The following is a 15,715-nucleotide window of genomic DNA, read 5'->3' as shown; positions in this document are numbered from 1 at the left end:
TTCCCTCACGGTGTTTTACTCTTTAATTTTGGTAAATCTAGTGAGTGTAAAATCTAGTTGTTTGAATTTGTCTTTCTCTGATTACCTCGATATATTCATTACCCGCTTGTCTTTCTTCTGTATATTGCCTGTTCTTATCCTTTGTCCATTCCTTAGAGTGATTTCTGGCTTTTATTTGTAGGAACTGCTTTTGTATTCTGGAAATTAATCTGTCTCCGAGTCTCCACACATTTGTTAATTTTGTCTAAAATGTCCTCATTGAATAGAAGCCCTTTGTAGTCAGATCCATCAAGTGTTCAACTTGTGATTTGTATTTTTGCTCTTGTAAAGAAAAGCTTTTCTTTACTTTTCTTAATGTTTATTTTTGAGAGAGAGAGGGAGGGAGGAAGGAAGGGAAGGGTAGGAGCGGAGAGAGAGAGAGGGAGACACAGAATCTGAAACAGGTTCTAGGCTCTGAGCTGTCAGCACAGAGCCTGATGCGGGGCTCCAACTCATGAACTGTGAGATCATGACCTGAACTGAAGATGGACGCTTAAGCAATCGAGCTACCTGGGAGCCCCAGGAAAGCTTTTCTACATTCAGAGTAGCATAGATACTCCTGCATTTTCTCTTGTTAGTTTTGTAGTTGTTACATTTGAGGTTATAAAGTTACCTATATATTTGCTTTCCCCCATCATTTATTCATTACCTTTACTAGTTTATTGGGCTGCTTCTGTAATATACCATATTAGTGTGTGTGTGTGTATGTGTATTTTCTAGTTTTTAGTCTAGTTGCTTGTTTCTGCATAAATACCCTGTAATCATCCATCGTCGTGCCTTTGTTGTTCAATATTTGTATCTGGTAAGAGGATTCTCCTTTTTCAAAATTAACTTGGCCCTTCACAAACCTTATTCTTCCATTTATATATTAGTTTAAATTTGTTGAGTTGCTCAAAAAAATCCTGCCGGGCTTTTTATTAGAATAATTATATAATAACTTGGGAGAATGGGCATCTTTACAATATTAACTTGTCTCCTGCATTAATCTGGTATGTGTATCTCTGTTTTCCCAATTCTTTACGGATTTCTTTGCATAGATGTAAAAAATCTTTTTCCGCAAAGGTTGTATGTATTCCTTATTGAATTTATTGTCTGTACATCATAGTTTTTATTTCTATTATGAATATCTTATTTTCTATTATGTTTCCTAGTTGCTTATACTACTGAATAATGTTATGAACTTCTCTCTTAAATTCATCAGGTATCTGGCAACTTTGCTGGAGTCATTAGTTTTTCTTTTTGGTAAAATCACATCTATAGCTAGTTACTTTTTTGTTCCTTCCCTTCCTAACCTTCTATTTCTTCTTTATTTTTTCTTGTCCTGTTTTGTTGGCTAGCGCCTCCAGGACTAGGTTCAACAGTGATGATGTCGGAAGCCTTGTTTCTAAAACTGAAAGCAGTGAAGCTAAACATCTCTATTGTGGGTGCTCTAGGTTTTTGGTATATAATAATTCAGGAGACTTCTTTCCTGTCCCTGTGTCCAGAAATTTTTTTTTAATTAAAATTGCAATTTGGCATAAAAAGTCTTGGTTTCATACTATTTGCAAACAATATATATATACAATAAAATTAATTTTTTTGAGGATCTGCAGTTCTAAGAGAATGTAGTATACAAGTATCCTGCTTTCAGAGGAATATTATGCATATATTTTTATGACGATAGGTGAGTGGGTTGAAGTATTGGATAAGAAGAAAAGTAGAAATATATAACGGATACCTGCTTTCCTGCTTTCTATCAAATATTTTAACATCAACTTTGAGACACTGTTTAAATAATGAAATCCTCATTTAATTGAGAAGGACCACCTGGAGAGGCTGAGTCTTGAATTGGGCTTTTTTAGCTGAATTTTGCGTGAGGCTTGGAATTTTCCCTTTTTAAGGCTGTTTTGAGATCTATAAATAGAGAGGACTAGACTTTGAAGATTTTTTTTTTCTAGTTCTAGAATTCTATAGTTCCACAGCATGAGGAAAGGTGAGAGTTGGGCTTGGTCAGTAGGAAGAGAGAATTGTCATGTGCACAGAGGACAGCACTGAGCTGCTGGTGGGAATGCAACCTGGTGCAGCCGCTCTGGAAAACTGTGTGGAGGTTCCTCAAAAAAATTAACAATAGAACTCCCCCTATGACCCATCAAAAGCACTGCTAGGAATTTACCCAAGGGATACAGGAGTGCTGATGCATAGGGGCACCTGCATCCCAATGTTATAGCAGCGCTTTCAACAATAGCCAAAGTGTGGAAAGAGCCCAAATGTCCATCAAGTGACAAATGGATAAAGAAAATGTGGTTTATTTCTACAACGGAATACTGCTTGGCAATGAGAAAGAATGAAATCCTGCCATTTGCAGCAACATGTATGGAACTGGAGGGTGTTATCCTTAGTGAAATGAGTCAGTGAGAGAAAGACAGATATCCTATCGTTTCACTCATACGTGGATCTTGAGAAACGTAACCATGGAGGAAGGGAGGAAAAAAATAGTTACAAGCAGAGAGGGAAGCAAACCATAAGAGACTCTTAAATACAGAGAACAAACAGGATTGATGGGGGGGGCAGGGGAGAGGGGAAAGTGGGTGATGAGCATTGAGGAGGAGGGCACTGGTTGGGATGAGCACTGGGCGTTGTGTGTAAGCCATGAATCACAGGAATCTACTCTTAAGCCAAGAGCATACTGTATACGCAGTATGTTGGCTAACCTGACAATAAATTATATGTAAAAACAAAAGGAAAAAGAAAGCATCCAAAAGGAGGCTCGGTACTTGAATTGTAAGCTCCCAAACAAAGGATGTAGATGGTAGTGAAAGAGCAGATATGTGGGAGGTTTTGAAATCACACCAAGTGATGCTGGGTAAATCTGGAAGATGGTGAGAGCTGGGAGGGGGTTGTTGTGGGGGGCTTGGGGGGAGGGTGGTCTGTGATAAGGGGCCAAGTGCAGGAGACCTTCAGGCCTGACCTAGACCGAGCATGGTTAGGGATTTTGGAGTGGTTGGATTAGCTGTTAGATCATTTATTTAGAGGCTGAAAATGTTAGGAAGACAAAGCAAACTTTAAAATGTCAAGTTTTCCTTTCCTCTATTTGCAGGAAATGGAAATACATGCATTTGCTTGCATTCTTTTTTGAAGATCTGGCATTTGCAGGTGTGATCACGGGTTCACTCGAGTATGATTAGAAGCCGGCTAGAGAGACTGCCTCTCTAAGGAAAACCATTCTTTTCCCTTTGCACATGTAATCGTGTGTGTGTTTTAGGAGAGGGTATTATATAAAGTTAGTGGGAAATGTTTATGGTATGTTATAGATTGGCAGATGAAAATGGAAGAAATTCCTTAGACTTAGTAACTGAAAATTGAAACTTCTATTTCTGCAAGAAGACAAAAATTTGGAAAAGTAGAGCAAGCAAAGTATAATTTTTGAACAGTTAAACATGGGACTAAACTTGGAAAATGTCCCAGTTTTAAAACCTTTTATTTCTACTTTGCATCTGTTGTAAGTTTCGGATAACAGAATTAAAAAACAAAAGCAGGGCAAATGCCTTTAGGTCCATATATAGCAATTAAGCAAAATAGTGGAATAGATTAATTTAAAAAACACCAGTAGGTTTTGGGGTGGGCGGCCGGCTGGCTCATTTGGTAGAGCATGTAATTCCTGATCTCAGGGTCATGAGTTCAAGCCCTATATTGGGTGTGGAGCCTACTTTAAAAACAAACAAATAAACATACTTTCATTGAGATGTTGACTACCAGGAGAAAAAAATTCTGGGTAATTTTAAGGTCCCAAATTGTACTATCTTAAAAATTGTTAATGCTGTTCTTTTTTTGTTGTTTGAAGTAAGCTTACTTTTGAGAAGAAGAGGAATAAATCACAATTCTTACGCTTTGCTTTCACATATTTAGAAAAATGGTACATTAATTATTATTATTTTTTTTTTTTTTGGAGGAAGAGAGAGGAATGTAATGAAAGGTTTTAGGTGGTTAAATTTTCAAAATATGAAGCCAGACTGGTTTGGTTGTGTCCCCTGGGCTATTCATTCTGAAACATAGTATCTTTTTCCCCCTCACTATGAAAGCATTCAAGGAAGTGAGGAAAATCTGCCCCAAGTTAAATATCTTTTGAATGCTGTTATAATTAATTGACTTGCAGCGATGTTTTTTCCAGCAGAAAAGTTTTGTATAGATGTGGTTGTCTGAAATGTATTTATATTTTCCCCTTGTTCCTTTTTAGGTTTTAAATGTGAGCTTCAGCAAGCTTCATTATAAACTCCTAATGCATGCTTTCTTTAAGAAGGCTTTAGGACTGGCAGGTGATCATTACAATTTGAGGTTCTGTTTAATTCCAAAATATTAAGGGCAAATTGCCATTTATTTATTTATTTAAATTTAAGTAGGCTCCACGCTTCAACACCCTACCTTGGGCTTGAACTCCCGACCCTGAGATTAAGACCTGGACTGAGATCAAGAGTTGTATGCTAAACTGAGTCACCCGGAGCCTTTACTTAGTTAAACTAGTTCTTTACTTGGTACCCATGTAGCATAGTTGTTTTCTATAGACCCTGTAAGTTCTATAATGGATACAATTTTTGAAAATGTGAAATCTTATTTAAATGTACTTTTTCTCTGAAGCAAACTTTTTTTTTTTGGTAATTAGGATGATTACTCTTTTCTTCCTTCCTTTCTCTTTTTATTTTCTCTCCCCTCCCCTCCCCTCCAATTGAGGAATTGGTAAGGCTATGTCTCCTTAAGACACTGCTGATGAAAACAGCCTTTAAGTCCATATATTTGACTCTGGGCCCACTTAACAATCCTTCATCTATGTTGGTGCCTGAAGGCCTAATTTTCATTAATTTGAAGGATAATGATGACACTTCATGCTAAATATGTAGCATGTGCCTTACCTCCCTCTTCTCATTTCATTCTCCAACAACTCAGTGAGGTAGGTAATATTAAAATCTTATTTATTTATTGGGGGGTGGCAGAGAGAGAGAGAGAGAGAATCCCAAGCAGGCTCTGCACTGTTAGCACAGGACCCAATGTGGGGGCTTTGATCCCACAAACTTCGAGATCGTGACCTGAGCCGAAATCCATCAGCTTAACTGACGGAGCCACCCAGGCGCCCCAGTAATACTAGAATTTTAGAAAGGAGACATAAAAAACCTCTCAGAAGTGCAAACCCCGTGCTGCTTTTCTGGGCCACCCAGCTCCTGAATGCTGGAGCTCCGACTGGAACTCAGGCCTTTGACTTGAGGAACTGTGTTCCCGAGCCTCCCACTGCCCGCAGCCTCTGGTGCTTCTGCCGTGCGCTTCCCAGACCGACTGCACCTCTTGGCCTGTTGCTTGATTTCCCTGGTAGGACATGTTCTTTCGGGTGCTTCCTCCCTCTTTTCAATCGTGCCTTTCCTTCATGCCCATTTTAGCCAATAAATACAACAAGTATGTATGTCTGTCTTCCGCAAGTTTGGGAAATTTAGGGATCTGATGAGGAATGTAGGAAATCCCGAGAAGTTGGAAGATATCATAAAACCCGACTGCATGTGGAATGTTGGGGCGAGTCCGGGCATCTGCACCTTGTCTTACCTGGTGCCACGTTCTCCTCTGTGGCATGGCCCCTTTGGTCTGGCATGCCCTATTTGGGAGAGGGGACACCTGGTTGATTCTCTTCGGTACAGGGTGACTCTCATTCCCGGAGAGAAACAGTCACCCTCGACTCCAAACTTCACAGATGGCGCACTTGGCATTTCTCGTTGCCCTCGCGGAAGTAAATATTTGGAGTAAAACCCTTCTATGCTGTTCCTGAAGCTCCGATAATATTTTATTTTAAAATAGTAGCAGGGACGAGTGTCTATGACGGCTAAACATTATTTAAAAAGCACAGCCTGGAAATTTTAGACAGGCTGCTCGGTGGTGGGAGAGCCTTCTCATTCCCAGAGGAGTGCTTTGCTGCTCCCCCCCTCCCCCGCCCTCGCCCTTTTCTCCTAGAGCCTGGTGACCTATGGAATTTACCAAGTGTGAGACTTTTTTGTTAATATTTACCCTGAGAGGAGGCACCGGTGTGAATCAAACGGCAAGAATCCCACACTTAATGGGAAATTAAAGGTTTTTCAACTCTGATTTACTGCTTGTGAATTCAAGTGACAGCCATTTAAGTAATGATCATGAGGTTAGACATTCACAGTGGAATCATTTGGCTCCTGGGTGAATTTCTTGATTTATTGCCATTTACAGTGGTACTGCCCCAGGCAGAGGCGCCTGTAGCCAGAATGGTCTTCCACTCTGATTTCAGGCTGGTTCTCATTCTATTCAGCATCTAGAATTGTTTGTTTCCCCCTACAACCTTGCAGCTTAAAGGCTGACCATATAGATTCTCCGGTAAGCATTTAATTATATTTTGGACTTCATCACCACTTTGACCCTATAGAAAAAATGAGGATGAAGTCAGTCGCTGCTCATGATTTTGAGTTAAGTGACTTCTTAACATTTTAAAGACAATAAGGCTTCCATTGATCCAGTTTTAAGCGATATAAGGAAAGAAACAAACTTTGACCATACAATTCCCTACTATGCTAAGCATTTTATGCGCACGATCTAATTTAATCTTCGGGATGGCTTTTAAGGGTCAATATTATTATTCTGTTTTTAAAGATTAGGAGATTGATGCCTAATAAGAAAGCTTAAATAACTTTGAAGTCCATCAACACAGCTAGAACCTGGTCCAGCTTGGGGAGGGAAACTTGGCTTTCTGGCCCAGTGAAAAATCTGCCTTTTCTTGGGTTAGGATAAGCCTCCTAAACAATCAAAATGTATCTCAGTAGACTCCTAATGCTTAGGCAAATTTACTGTCATTAAAGAATTAAAAAATAGCTTCTTTTGTCCTTCACACTCCAAGTGAAAACACTAAAGCATAAAGTAGATGCTCGCTGCATCGTGATCAAGGTAAATGTAATTCTTAGACCCAAGACTTCCCCAATTACCTATGCATAAGGTTATTTAAAAGCAACACACTGCTTTCCAACTTTATTTGTATTCCTGTTAATTATATCCACGTTCAAACCAGACAACCTTTACAAGCTACTGTAATGTTGCAGGATAATAGAAAGTTCCAATTTCTACCCTACCTCATGCCCCACTCCCAACCTCTTGGTGGCTTGAAAATTACAGATCATTAACATTTAACAGCCTTTATAGCTGTTGACTGTTCCCCGAGGCCCGAGGCTAAGACTGCTTTGAAGGTGGGGACTGTCTGGGTAGATTTGTACACTGTTGCCTATTTCTGTACCCCCCACCCCCACCCCTCCCCACCAGTCCTGCCCGGGCTTCACGTCCTTCACTCCCAGAGCAGCTGGCGGTGATGAGGTCAGCTCTAGTGGGATCTTCCTCTTCCTTACTTCTTTAGCATTTCATTGGTGTATTGCCAAATTAGAACCTTGCTGTGCCCTTTCTTACTCTGTGTGCGTATTCCTGTCTGTGTATCTTTTATCTCCAGCAATACTATAAACATCAATGGTGAAAGACTGTTTCGTACACCTCCTGTTTATCCTCGAGACCCCAAGTAGAAACTCTCCTTGCCACATAGTAGGTGTTCATTAAATACTTGATCACCGAAATACAGAAACTGGCACAAATCAACATACCATGTAACTGCCTTCTCTCAAGCCGAAATGAAGGATAGGAACATGTAGAATGTAAATTTTATGTAGAATTTAACAAATTTTGGATAGTAGTACATTCACGTGGTTCAAAATGAAAGAACAGAAAAAGCCATGTGGCCAAAAATCTCCTTTCCACTCTGTTTCTTTCCTCTCGTTCTCTGTTTCTCCACAAATAAGTAGCCACCTTTTTAGGTTTTGTGTGTATCCTTCTAGAGTGTTCCTATGTTTTTTTTAAGTATTAAGTTTTCCTTATTTATTTTGAGAGAGCAAGTAGGGGAGAGGCAGAGAGGGAGAAAGAGAGAATCTCAAGTAGGTGTAGAGCCTGAGTTGTCAGTGTAGAGCCCGATGCAGGGCTCGAACTCATGAACCATGAGATAATAACCTGAGCCATATTCAAGAGTCGGATGCTTAACCAACTGAGCCACCCAGGTGCCCCAAGTAGCTTTTGATGTTTTACACAAGTAATTTTAAGGGAATGACCATAAAAATACTCACTTTCCACATTTTGACACAGAACTTCACATACTGTGTAATAGTTCTGCACCTTGCTTTTTCCCCTTAACTCTGTAGCCTAGGGGTATTTTTCCAGACCAGCTCATAGAAACCATTCTCTCATTCTCTCACAGCTTGGTAGTATTCAATTACGTAGGCGTACCATTATTTAGTCAACCTGTCCCATACTGATGGACCTTTGGGTGGTTTCCCAGCTTTTGCATTAAATATCCTTCTGCGGTGACTGGTGGGCACCTAGGCCATTTCCCCTATGAGCAGGTATATTGGAGGATACGTCCCCCAAGAGGGCATTGTGGGTCATAGGCAAGAGCCTTTGTGACCATGACATGCACTGCCAGGCTGCCCTTCTCGGGTTTTCTCACTTTATACTCCCACAAACCCGTTCTGCTGTGATCCTGTCAACAGACAGTGTGTTCAAACTTTTGGCTCTTTGCTGACCTGATGGGCAAAAGACGGTATCTGAACGTGACTTGAATTTACAAAGACAGTTGAACATCTTTTCATATCATTTAAGGGCTTTATATGTTTGGTGAACTGTCTGTTCGTATCTTGCCCCATTTGAGTCATTTGGTGTTCCTTTCAATTCCAAGGATTTCCATTCCTAAAGTACAATGATGAGCGTTTTGAAGCAAGTTGAAAATATTCTTCCTAGTTTATTGTTTGGCTTTGTCGGTGGTGGGAGTGGTAGTTTTTTTTAACTTTATTTATTTATTTATTTATTTTAGTAATCTTTACGTGCAGTTTGGGACTCTGACTCACAATCCTGAGTTCAAGTTGCACGCTCTTCAGTGTAAGCCAGCCACATGCCCCTGTGGCAGTGAGTGGGGTTTTAAAGGTTGTTAACTGTGCAGAAGTTTTTAATTTTTAGTTAATCAAATTTGTTGAGCTATCTCTTATGGCTTTTGGATTTGAGGGATTAGGCCTTCCCCACCCCAAGGCTACAGGTTTATTCTGTTTTTTTTTTTTAATTTTAAAAAATATTTATTTTTGAGAGAAAGAGTGAAAGCTGGGGAGGGGCAGAGAGAGGGAGGGAGACACAGAATCGGAAGCAGGCTCCAAGCTCTGAGCTGTCAGCACAGAGCCCAACGTGGGGTATGAACTCACACACTGTGAGATCATGACTTGAGCCAAAGTTAGATGCTCAACCAACTGAGCCACCCAGGCACCCCTGTTTTATTTATTTGTTTGTTTGTTTATTTAAAGCCTTTGATCCATTCAGAGTCTGTGATCTGGGAGATGAATCCACCTTCATTTTTCAGGTGGCTGCCCAGCTACCCCATTACCAGTTATTGAAAACATTCATGTCCATTAGGTTGAGACGCTATCTTGATCCTATAGTACATTGTTACTCGGACTGTATATTCCTCTAGGCTGAAATAAGAGCACAGCACTAACAAATGGGGCTTAATTGGTGGATAACTTATTATATTCAGTCATGCAGCAGACATTTATTAAGTACCTAATAAATGAGACAATTCATTATGTGCCAGATCTTGGGGATAGAAAGATGGGTTTGAAAAAAATCTCTTAGAAGATGGCTCTACGATGAACGTAATCTCGATGAAGCAGAGTAAGAGCAGCGGGGAGGCTGAGGCAGACAGGGAGATGCCTCACAGATCAGAAAGCTAGGCTGAATCTTAAGGTTCAGATGAATTTTGCCAGCCATGCGGGGAAGGGCATTCTAGAAAGGGGAGCTCATATATGCAGAGGCACAGATCGTAAGAGTCTGTGGTGCTTGGGGGCCTTAGTCGCTTTTCATGGCCAGTAGAGAAGGGCAGGAGACACAGGTGCAGATGAGACCGGTAGGATAATTAACGGACATGGCCTCTTTTAAGCGAGTGTGGGATTTGGGCATGTTCTAGTGTTCCTGTTCTTCCCCTGTGCCTTCATCCCTCTAAATAGATGAAGGGGGAAGATGAAGAGGTCCAAAATAAATGGAAGCCAACACTTAGCTGTGTTCTGCAGGTCATTTGCTGAGTTTTGACTCCTGTTGCTTATTCTAGACGACTCCAAGCTCCCGAAGCCGCAGTCTCACTTTGCTCCCCCATGGAACGCCCAATCCTGCATCTCCCTGTAGCCAGAGACACCTCAGCGCGGGGGCCCCCGGTGTTGTCACAATCACGCATCACAAGTCGCCTGCAGCAGCCCGAAGAGCCAAGAGTCAGTATCCCGGCCAGCTTCATGAAGTCAGAGAGGTAGGCTTTGCGCTCCTACTAGCTTGAGCAGTCTCTGGGCACCGAGGGCCGCCGTCCCGCTTCCCTCCTGTGTGCGGTCTTGATTGTGAGGAGAGGCGACCAGCAGCCAGCCTCCAGCCACACGGGCACGACCTGCTTCCTGGTGATAGAAAAAATAATTTGTTTCTGTGTCTTGGGTTAAAGCGAGCTGTTAGGAGACCTGTCAGAGGTCTGAAAGCAGAGGCAGCCGGCCCGGCCCGCAGACGCATGGGTGCAAATGGAAGTACAGCCAGCGTCTCCGTGCTCCTAGCAGAGATTGGACAGAACACACACTAGTCATGGGCAGCTGGGAAATAACTGAGGTGGCTTTGAAATTCAGGAAAGGTGAGACCTTTTTCTTTTTGTTTTAAAAACATGTTTTTTTCTTAACGCTTATTCATTTTTGAGACAGAGCATGAGTCCGGGAGGGGCAGAGAGAGAGGGAGACACAGAATCTGAAGCAGGCTCCAGGCTCTGAGCTGTCAGTACAGAGCCCGATGCAGGGCTCAAACCCACAAACCATGAGATCATGATCTGAGCTAAAGTCAGACGCCTAATGGACTGAGCCACCCAGGTGCCCCAAGTGAGACCTTTTTCTGCCTGGCCTCACTCGCAAGGTGCCCGCTTAGTCTTCCCATCACAGACCACTCCTAGCAGAGTCCTGGGTCATGACGGACCACTGTCCCTGGAGTCAAAAGACTGTTGTTTAGAAGCAAGTCTTTCAAAGCTCTGAATCTGGATTTCTGCATCTGTATTGTGGAAATAACACAGGCCTTACTCTTCTCTCAAGGGAGGGGAGAGGCTTACTTGTGGTCATGGACTTGAAAGCCCTGCAGCTGTCAGTGCCTTATGAACCTATGTGGGGCTCTGCCTCGTTTTTACTTTGATCACACTGGGAACTTCTCAGTTTGGGGGTCCCAGTTCCTTGGTGTTTGTATCCTACTTTGCAGCTGTCACCGAGTGGACACTATGAAGTAAATGATATTGGTCTTAGTCACTTAACTTGGGTTCGGTGCTCAGGCTTCCACCCTGTGTGTGACCAGCCAGCCTCTCAGGGAAGCAGTGGAGCCCCGGCTCCTAGCGAGCAGCTGCATGGGTCTCCAAGCACATGGTCTTGTTGCCCAAGTCAGCACACAGCTCATTTTATTCCCTAAATGTCACGAGCCAAGTGGTGGCCTGTCCGCCTGCTGTCTTGATCGGACTTTGACCCAGGACAGAAAATCTGACATCTTTTTTGTTTTTTTTAATTTTTAAAAATGTTTTATTTATTTTTTTTGAGAGAGAGAGACAGAGCATGAGCCGGGGAGGGGCAGAGAGAGAGGGGGACACAGAATCCAAAGCAGGCTCTAGGCTCTGAGCTGTCAGCACAGAGCCTGACGCAGGGCTCGAACCCACAAATCGTGAGATCATGACCTGAGCCGAAGTTGGACCCTTAACTGACTGAGCCACCCAGGCACCCCAGAAATGTTCTGACTCAAATCTTTTGATGCATATGAAAGACTTTTTTTTCCTCTTCATAGATTTATGCACGTATGTACTCTGTATTGCCTAATAAAGAAAAGGTACAGAGTCAAACGCTGCCTTTGAAATAGTCACCCTGATGTTAAAAAAAAAAAAAAAGAAGGTGTTTGGCTGTGAGCTTAACTTTGTACACTGGATGATATGAGGAACTGTTGCACACTTGTGTAAATTTTTCGCTTTTCAAAGCATCTTAAAAAACCTACATTATAGAAACACTTTGTACACAGAGTAGAATAGAATAACGGTACCTATCACCCAGTCAGTGCCTCCCACTTTCTGTTGTTTTTCTTTTTGTTTTCTTTCTGTTTTCCCTCTGCCACTTTTTTTTTTTTTTACTGGAGTATTTTAAGGAAATCATAAATATTATATCATTTTATCATTGCCAGTAAATGCCTCAATGTTTGTCTAACAAATAAGGACCTAAAAAAACAAAAACAAAAACAAAAAAACAGCCTGACCACAACACCATCGTAGTCACTTTTATGTAAACCTCACTGCGGTTATTCTTTGCGAGTATGTTAGAGATTACAGCCTGACAAAGGGAAAAAAAAGGCAGATTGAAAGCTCATGGTATTTAGAGAATTCTCTCCTAATAAATCTCGGATAGACTTACAGGGGATGCTAGGAAGCCTGGCATCTATGGAAGAATGAGGGGGTGCTGGCATTGAATGGGCCTAAATAAAAGTTGAAGTAACTTAGCTTAATTTTCAGTAGCACGTGATTCAGTATAATGTCAAGACCTTTGCTACCTCCCTTTTTATTTTTATGTATTTATTTTTTAATGTTTTTTTATATTTGAGAGAGAGAGGGAGAGACAGAGTGCAAGCAGGGGAGGGGCAGAGAGGGAGGGAGATAGAGAATTTGAAGCAGGATCCTGGCTCTGAGCTGTCAGCACAGAGCCGGATGTGGGGCTCAAACTTGCAAACCACAAGATCATGACCTGAGCTGAAGTCAGATGCTTAACCAACTGAGCCACTCAGGCACCCCCTTCCTCCATTAAAAAAAAAAAAATCTCATTTTTACAAGAAATGTATATTCTTCGGGTGCATGTGGATAAAGATAATTATGTAAAGTACGCAGTGCAAGTACGTACTGCACAAGAACTCTGAAAATTCAGAGTTACCCATAATCCTGCCTCCTTTCAGATAACCATTATTTAAGCTTTCATGAAATTTACTTCTGGGTTATTTTTTTTCTTGTATATAAGTTATATGTGTGGAGGAGTAGAAATTGTATAGTATGATCTAAGCTTTGTAAACAATTACATATTCTTTTTTCTTTTTTAATTTAAAATTTTTTTTAATGTTTATTTTTGAGGAGAGAGAATGTGTGAGTTGGAGAGGGGCAGAGAGAGAGGGAAACAGAGGACCCAAGCAGGCCCCCTGCTGTCAGCACAGAGCCTGACTTGGGGCTCAAACCCATGAACTGCAAGATCATGACCTGAGCCGAAGTCAGAGGCTTAACTGACTGAGCCACCCAGGCGCCCCTCTTCTTTCTTTTTCCTATTGTTTGTTTATTGTGGGGTACCCAGAGCCTGCTTCAGATTCCATGTCTTTCTCTCTCTCTGCCTCTCCCCTGCTCATGCCCTCTCTCAAAAATAAACATAAAAAAAATACTTCTCTTTAAAAAAAAAAAAAAGAACGAATCAAGTTTGTTTATTTTGAGAGAGTAGGAGGATGAGAGGGAGGGATGGAGGGAGGGAGGGACAATTCCAAGCAGGCTCCGCACTGTCAGTGCAGAGCCCCACCCAGAGCTTGATCACCTGACTCATGAGATCATGACCTGGGCTGAAATCAAGAACAGGACTTTTGATTGACTGAGCCACTCAGGCGCCCCTCTTTTCTCCTTTTCCTATTGTTTTCTCCTCTCCATTTTCCATCCATAAGGGGCAATCATTAAAATTGCCTATGAAATTTCATTATATGAAAAGTAGATGAAATACCTCCATAGCTATAGTGATACAATTTTTGTACTCCTGAGCAGTTGCATATTTCTTTGGGCTATTGCTTTTGTCTGGCAATGACCTTTTGTGCTGAAGTCTAATTGGAAGTGAACTTGTCGAGATGTAAGTTGACACATTGGCAGTTGAGAGAATTGTAGGGTGCTGAAGACCTCTGAAGGAAGAGTTACAAGTTCTGATTCTCAGATAACCTGGGTCAGCTTCATTTTAGGGGACAGCTGTCATTTTATGATGTGGCCAAATCCACCTGGGGAACTATCTGACAATAGTTCACTCATACCCGAAAGTTCTACAGTTTTAAAGGTATATTAATTTCAGAGCATAAAGACCTTGGTTTTGGATTCCACTGTATTTATCTGCAAAATAACGAGAGGAAAATGGAATAGCATTTTGAACCCAGCTGTATAGGAAAGATAAACTTATGACCATTGAAGCAATGAAGAAAATCATCATATATGAGGCAGATGTGCCTGAATATCTGAAGGCGGGGGGGGGGGGGGGGAAGAAAAATAGCCTGGCCACAGGCAATACAATACATATTAAATGGAATTCCATAGCATGGGTGCGGATAATGGGACAGTTTTAAAGATTAAGTGGTTATCATCAGAAATAAAAAGAACTGAGATCTCAAAGGACAGTACCCAAAGTCTTCCCTAGTTAGGAGAGAAGAATATAAGGAATTTGAAACAACAGAAATGAACATGAAGAGTCATTTGTCTATCAAAGTACCAAAAAATAATTATAGCCCGTTACAGGTTAGGGGGTTAAGAAATACTGAGAGTGTTGCCTATTGTCTTTTTGCTACAGCCTGGTGTTTTAAAATAAGAACTCACCACAAAACAAAGCAGTTCATTACCATTGACCCATAAATTCCCTGTTGAGAACTGTATTCTCGGGAACTAATCTATAGAATCGGGGTTGGAGGAAGAAAGCTAATTCGGGTAAAGCTATTCATACTGATAAAGTAATACATCCAACACAGAACATCACGGGAATGACTAAACAGTGATTCACATAATATGCTGAGTTACTATATAGCAGCTTAAGATAAAAGTCACGTGTAAGCATTAGTACTGCATGGATACGTGTATGAAGTAAGAAAATCGATGTATGGAATAATATGAGCACATCGGACCCTACATCCCTCTTAATAAAGTGCAGGAATTGTTTAAAACCAGTGGTTCCAGAATGTTGGATTTTACTTACAAACTAAAACTTAGAAGTAGAATTTTGGGAGCAGTATAATGTTGCAACTATTAAAATTTGACCACTAAGGGTACTTTAATATTTTCATTTAATTAATTAATTTTTTTAATTTTTATTTTAGAGGGGAGCTGGGGAGTGTGGCTGAGAGAGAGAGAGAGAGAAAGAGAGAATGGGGACCCAATCCTACGACCCTGGGATCATGACCTGAGCCAGACACTCAACCAACCGAACCACCCAGGCACCCCAGTAAGGACATTTTTAAAGCATAGTGACAGTCTGTAGTTACTACCATCTCATAAAAGCACATTTTAATGCCTTCATCCCCTCACTACCCTCCCCTGCTGCCACCTCCAAGGCATATAATCTCTAAATAAAGAATCCTTTATCACACTGAGTAAATTTAGTTTTATGAAAAACATAAAAATGCTTTTCCTTGTTTTTAATATTTTATCTTGAATTGGAAGGGTATTCATCGTGGATTGATTCTAGCCTATGAATTTGTTTTTTAAACCACTGATCACCACTGCCCTTTCTTCTAAAGAAATTGTTTTTTTTAGCGTTTACTTCATTTGAGGGAGAGAGAGAAAATGCATGCAGGATACGGGGGAAGGAGGGGCAGACAGAGAAAG

The 15,715-nt window shown here is 41.2% G+C and overlaps 1 protein-coding gene across 2 annotated transcripts in view; it reads left to right on the top strand.

The window, feature by feature from the left end:
* OSBPL10 (oxysterol binding protein like 10) overlaps positions 1 to 15,715 on the top strand; it is a 299,853-nt gene that overhangs the window by 140,013 nt on the left and 144,125 nt on the right. Inside the window, exon 4 of one of the 2 annotated variants that reach the window (XM_039249824.1) lies at positions 10,190 to 10,381. The exons of the other annotated variant lie outside the window; for it this stretch is intronic. Coding sequence (XP_039105755.1) covers positions 10,190 to 10,381 — 192 coding nt within the window. The remainder of the gene's footprint in view (positions 1 to 10,189; positions 10,382 to 15,715) is intronic. 2 annotated transcript variants of the gene reach the window in all.

The sequence above is a fragment of the Hyaena hyaena genome, unplaced genomic scaffold, assembly GCF_003009895.1.
Source record: "Hyaena hyaena isolate Hyena2069 unplaced genomic scaffold, ASM300989v1 scaffold_350, whole genome shotgun sequence".
Taxonomy (NCBI): domain Eukaryota; kingdom Metazoa; phylum Chordata; class Mammalia; order Carnivora; family Hyaenidae; genus Hyaena; species Hyaena hyaena.
The sequence above is the reverse complement of the archived record's forward strand: the minus strand, read 5'-3'. Positions and strand labels throughout refer to the sequence as shown.